Source organism: Microtus ochrogaster, unplaced genomic scaffold, assembly GCF_000317375.1.
Source record: "Microtus ochrogaster isolate Prairie Vole_2 unplaced genomic scaffold, MicOch1.0 UNK18, whole genome shotgun sequence".
Lineage (NCBI taxonomy): Eukaryota > Metazoa > Chordata > Mammalia > Rodentia > Cricetidae > Microtus > Microtus ochrogaster.
The window spans coordinates 5,287,080-5,293,692 of record NW_004949116.1 but is presented as its reverse complement, the minus strand read 5'-3'; the positions used below and the strand labels follow the sequence as shown (position 1 = coordinate 5,293,692).

The 6,613-nt window shown below is 40.5% G+C and overlaps 1 protein-coding gene across 1 annotated transcript in view; it reads right to left on the bottom strand.

Annotated features, from left to right (window-relative positions):
* Ube3c (ubiquitin protein ligase E3C) overlaps positions 1 to 6,613 on the bottom strand; it is a 105,093-nt gene that overhangs the window by 7,805 nt on the left and 90,675 nt on the right. Inside the window, exon 22 of the mRNA XM_005367466.2 lies at positions 5,195 to 5,325. Within this exon, the coding sequence (XP_005367523.1) occupies positions 5,195 to 5,325 (131 nt within the window). The remainder of the gene's footprint in view (positions 1 to 5,194; positions 5,326 to 6,613) is intronic.

The following is a 6,613-nucleotide window of genomic DNA, read 5'->3' as shown; positions in this document are numbered from 1 at the left end:
CAAAAAACAAAAAAAACCAAAACCAAAACAAACAAACAAAAAAACCCAAATAAACAAAAAACCCCAAAACTCACCAACAACAAAACAAACCTACCACAAACAAGACAGAAGTATTTGATGGCACGGTCAGCAATACCTTTGTAAATGGAGAGCTCTAGATACACTTCACAGTGAAACATTGTGAATGTCGAGTCAGTCCACGTCTCCCCTCCCTCCCTCCCCTTGTCCTTTTTTTGGTTTCTGGAGACAAGGTTTCTCTGTGTAGCCTTGGCTGTCCTGGAACTCACTAAGTAGCCAGTGTGGTCTTAAACTCAGAGATCTGTCTGCTTCTGCCTCTTGGGTGCTGAGATTAAAGGTGTGTGTCAGCACTGCCAAGAAAATGTCCTATTTTATTATTTCTTTCATAATGCTAATTGGGTTTCCTACTTGGGAGTCTTGAAAGTAAAAAAAATGAAGTTCTTTACTAAAGTCTGAATCAAGGGGAGTACTTTATACATAATTAAATACAACACAATGAGAATTTGCATTAATTCAGAGAAAGAAAAAAAATCAATTTACTGTGTGGCCTGATGGTAACTTAACAATTTTTCTACAGCATTTAATGATTTCTTTTTTCTACAACAATCCTACTTATTAAACATACTAAGTTCTAATTAGCTTTAGCAGATGCTGTTCTTCCCCAATATTGGGCACAGAGGTGTTCGATGAGTTTCTTGCTATCTGCATCACAATAGATCTACACCGGTCCTCCCTCTCTGTGTCTGTCTGCTCTGAAGCACTCAAGAGGCACCTCCGAGACTCACAAGATCAACATGCTTTGTAAACTCTGATGTCTGACATGACAATTGTAAAAACCAATATGGAATTCTTTTCTGGTAGAGAGGATCTTGCTGTGTACTATGGTATTGCTTGGAACCACTAACCTTCCTGCCTCAGCCTCACAAAGTACTGGATTACAGATATGCATTACCATGTAGCTTTTTCTTTCATAGGTGAGTTCAGCCTTAGTACATTCTTTATTGAAGAGTTCATGCTTTTCTTGTTTTTATATTTTCTCTTTCATGATTTTTGACAACTTTTTTTGTAGTTGTTGCTTTTTAAGATACGGTTTCTCTGTGTAACTAGGTTGCTCTAGAACTCACTTTGTAGATCATGCTAGCATTCAATCTTGTCATTTTTTAAAAGACTTACTTTAATTTTAGGTGTGTGGGTGCCTTGCCTGCATTATGTTTGTGTACCACACTGCCTGGTACCTGCAGAGGCTAGAAGATCTGTTGGAACTATTGTTACACAGATGGTTGTAAGCTGTCATATTGCTGGGAACTGAACCTGAGTCCCAAGAGTGGCCAGTGACCTTAACAGCTGAGCATCTCTCCAGCTCACCTGACATTATCTTTACTCTCTATTTCTGTCAATATAACTGGTTCTTTACCTTGTTTCAGTAACTTGGAAGACTCACATGATTACTGCCCTACTTATTTGATGTTCCTTTTTTTCCCTTTTGTTTTGAGACAGGGTTTCTATGTGTAGTCCTGGCTGTCCTGAAACGTGTAGACCAGGCTGGCCTTCAATTCAGAGATCCGCCTGCCTCTGCCTCTCAGGTGGTGGGATTAAAGGCGTGCGCTACCACTGCCCAGCTGAACAGATCTTTCTCATTACTGTCCCTAAACCCAGCAGTACAGACAGCTGCTTCCTGTGAAAAATTAGCTTCTGGCAGTTGTGCAGATCTTCCTCCAATTTTCATCTGAGTACAAACTGAGATGTTTTACTGACGGACTGTTTTGTTTTTTGATTTTGGGTTTTTTTTTTTTTGTGTGTGTATGTGTGTGTTTTTGAGACAGGGTTTCTCTGTAGCAGTCCTAGCTATCCTAGAACTTGCTTTGTACACAAGCCGTGTCTGCCTTCCAAGTACTGGGATTAAAGGCTTGTGCAACATTGCCCAGCCCACTGTCCATTTTTAAAAAACGGTTTAAAAACTGCAATCTGCCTACTTTAGAATTTAGTCATTAAAATTCAGTAATCTAGAAAACTGCTACATTTGTGCCACTATCCCCACTATCTGTGTTTGGAACATGTCCACACCCTCAATGAGTTTTTCCTTCTGCCTTCAGCCCTACATCTATCTTCAGAGCTCTGCCTTTAAGGGTAGTTCATGTGGTAGAAGTCACAGCAAGATGTCAATGCTCACACTTTCCGATTCATACTACAGTAATTTGTTTCTTTTACCTTTCTGAATATCTTCAGTTCATGGTGTCCATTACCAGATGACCCTTGGCCTTCTTGCAGGTTGGGTCATCATAACCAATGCTGTCATTTATCCTGAGCACACTACTTAAAATGACACCCAAAACACTGTCAAAAGAATCTGCGTATACCTACCCAAACTGTCCAGAACACATAGATGGAAGGAAACGAAAGAACATACCTAGCCTGGTAAGGTAACATAGACCCCAAATCCCAGCACTCAAGAGTCCAAAGCAGCAGAACTGAAGAGTTTGAGGCCAGCCTGGATTAAATAGTGAGTTCAAGGGTAGCCTGAACTACAGAGCCATAAAACAAAACAAAACGAAAAAATCATGCCCATGCCTGCCCTGTGTAGCATTGCACTAGATCCTTACCTACAAGACAAATTCTACAAGGGACATTAAGCAACAAGCGGTATCACTTCACCAAGCTTCAGATACTTGAAAGAGGTTAAAAACATGGCTACCTAGCTCTACACAGCAGTATAAAGGGAGCTGGTCCCAAGGGCATACAAATGTCTGTTTCTAACAAGCTCTCCAATGCTGCTAGAGTTTTAGATTGAACAGTCAGACTCTAAACCATGGTGTTAATACATCATAGGTAAATTCCTCTATTGCTGATCAACGAATTGTGGTGATTTACAGGAATATCCATTTTAGGGAAATATGAAGTAAAATATCCAATAAGAGGGAAAAAGAAATGCCCGTAACCTGCTTTGAAATGACTCAAAACTATAGAGCAAACATGGTCACGTCAGTGGTTAAAGTGGGCAAAGAAAGTCTTTTCCAATTTTGCCACAGCACATGTATGGGGGTAGAGGACAGTCTTGGGTGTTAGTCCTTGCCTTCAACTTTGTTTGAAATTGGGGTCTCTCTTTTGTTCATTAAGCATATTAATATTTAAAGATTTACTTATTTATTGTGTATACAGCGCTCTGCATGTGTGCTTGCATGGCAGAAAAGGGAGCCAGATCTCATTATAGATGGTTGTGAGCCACCCTGTGGTTGCTGGGAACTGAACTCAAGACTTCTAGAAGAGCAGTCAGTACTCTTAACTTCCAAGTCATTACTCCAGCTCCAAGTATATTATTTTTATAAAATCAATCAATCTCTCACTCACCTACCCACCCACCCACCCACAGGGATCCTGGGGACTGATTGAACTCAGTCTACAAGGCTTAGCAGTAGTTTAACCACTGGATAATCATGCTGGTTCCATATGTGTATGTACACACACTCGCATGTATGAACACCTGAGCCATCTTTGTTTTTGAGATAGGATCTTACCATATAACTCTGGCTGGTTATATGGTAACCATGGAGATCATAGATATCCACCTGCCTCTCTGCCTTCCAAGTGCTCTGATCAAGGTGTACACCACTTTGTCCATCTAAAAAATTTTAATACACTTATCTGTTGTGTTTGCATGATATACGTGTGTAAGCAAGGGTGTGGAGGTCAGAGGATAACCTTCAGGAGCTTGTTTTTTTTCTTCTATCACATGGGTTTTGGGGATTGAGCACAAGTGTCTTTTCTCAGTGAGATACCTTAACAGGCCCTGCTGGCTCCACTATGTATAGTCCTTAAGTATGTATGCTGCTTCGTATTATTTTATAATGAATATAGGAAATATCACTAAATGTTTCTCAAACAACCTTTTTTGTGTGTGATATGTTGTGTGGGTGGGTATGAGTATGTATGTAGATGCAAGAGTTTGGGTGACTTCCTTGACTGCCCCCCACCTGATATATATAAATAAAATGTGTGTATGTATAGTATAGTATATACTAAGGTTAGAGAACAACTTTAAGGAATTTATTCTCTCCTTCTTTCAAAGCAGAATGCCTTATTTCTGTTGCATTGCATACCAATTGGAGCTTCCAGTCTCCAATTCCCAATGTACTGTGGGAGTGCTGGCATCACCAAAGCACAGTACTGAACCAGGATTAGACTCAAGCAGACAAATAGGCAGGGAAAGTGACTTTACTGGCTAAGTCATCATGCTGGCCCTTGACTCATGTTTTGAGGGAGGTCTTCCACTGAACTTCAAGCTTGCTAATTCAGCTTGACTGGCTGGCCCCGGTCTCTACTTTTCTAGTGCTGGGATTACAAGCCCAGCATTTGAATACTGGTTATCTGTTTGTTTTGTTTTGGAGACAGCAAAGTCTCACTGGCTCTGACTACCTTGGAACTCACTATTATTATATCAGGCTGGCCTCCAACCCACAGATATCAAAGTCCTGGTCAACCTGAGTGCTGGGATTAAAGGCATGTAACACCTTGCCTGGTAGATACTATGTAATGAATTTAGCCTCTCCTGCATGCATGGCTAGTATTTACTAATTAATTGATCTACTTCCCCAAACCCCCAATAACTTTAATTACTAAAAACAACAGGTAGGCCAAGTTATGTGAGATTAATACTAATTTTCAGAAGTAGTCAATCAAGGCTAGGATAATGTAAATCAAGTAGTACTAACAACCATTACCAATGTTTAGGCTGTATATTCTTCAACTGAGAGTGGAAAAGGATCACCACGACCTGAGGCTGGGCTGATGATTTCTTCTTCTTCTTTTTTTAATAAATAAATCTTTTTTTAAAAATATTTATTTATTTTTATTATGCATACAATATTCTGTCTGTGTGTACGTCTGCAGGCCAGAAGAGGGCACCAGACCTCATTACAGATGGTTGTGAGCCACCATGTGGTTGCTGGGAATTGAACTCAGGACCTTTGGAAGAGCAGGCAATGCTCCCAACCACTGAGCCATTTCTCCAGCCCTGGGCTGATGATTTCAACTGCTGGCAGCCTATCTGGACACAGGCTCTCTAGATACAATCCTAAGTACAATTATCACAGCACCTAGTACTTACAATAGGACAAAAGACAACAAACATAGAGTGGCCAGGCTTGTATGGTTTAAAATAAATAGCATGAAAGATGCATACCTTAAACCCCAGGAGAGGTGGACGAGAGCAACTTGTTACAAACTTGAGTAACTTGCGCTTTTCTTCATCAGTGAAACCTTCTACAACTCTCCAAAAGATTTTAATGACAGGATGATCAGCAGAATAGCCCCCTATGACAAAATGAGCACATTATGCATTAAAGATAAAATCAATGCAAAAGCAGGAGCAACAAACTTGGAAGTATGACACCCACGTTTTGAGGAACTTTCAGAAACGAGAGTGGGTTTACTAAGAGCCAAACTGGAAGATACTTGCTGCAGTAGTCTGAATGTAATTGGCTCCCATAATCTTGCAGGAAGTGGCACTATTAGGAGGTGTCACTTTGTTGGAGGAAGTGTATTACTGTGGGGGCAGACTTTGAGGTTTCCTATGTTTGGAATACCGCCCAGTGTGTCAGTAGACTTCCTGTTCCTGGCAGGTCAAGATGAAGCCAGCAGTATGTCCGCCAGCACACTGCCATGCTCCCTGCCATGATGACAATGAACTAAAACTCTGAAACTGTAAGAAAGCCACCCCAATTAAATGTTTCCTTTATAAGAGTTGCCATGGTCACGGTGTCTCTTCACAGCAATAGAAACCCAAACTAAGACACGTGCCTCTGGTTCTTGGTGGAGGGCAGATGTGACCAACCATGACAGAGCAACTGTGAGCCAGAATAAGCATGATGAGAACATGAAATGCCTAACGAATGCTAGAAACCAACAATTCCTTCCTGGGTAGGACTGACACTTGGCTACACATCTAAAACGGTAGACACATCTTATTTCTCTGAGAGCTAGGCATTTGGCCAATATGATCTCCATGTCTTCATAATTTTATTGCCTCTTCTTCTTATAATAAGGTTCAGAGAATAGCTGACAACCAGCCCTGCCTGTGATTAGACACAATTCTAAAATGTACTATCTGCTACTTATAGTTTTTAATCTCATTAAGTGCTTTCTAAAACTAAAATAATTGCTATATATTGTTCCCTCATTGTTAATCCACTACAGAAATAACATCAATAAGGTATCTTAAGTGCATTAATTGGCACCATAATGGCTACGGTACTATTTTAAATCTATTTACTGGAATAGCTGGGATCCTTAAAGGTATAAGCTCTCAGTGCAAGTCAAGGAAGGTCAAACAACCCAGGGCAAGTTCTTGGCAAAGAAAGGTCAGAACAATGGCATTTTCTTAAACAAATGACTTGAGAGTGCAGACACTATGACTTTTGGCATTATTTGCTTTTATGTAAATTTAGAGTTCGGGTTTAAAGCAACAACTACAGAAGAAACAAACGCACACACACAAATAAACATATACATTTAAGTGACTAACATAACTAGATTTAGAACATTTCGCCGGGCGATGGTGGCGCACGCCTTTAATCCCAGCACTCGGGAGGCAGAGGCAGGC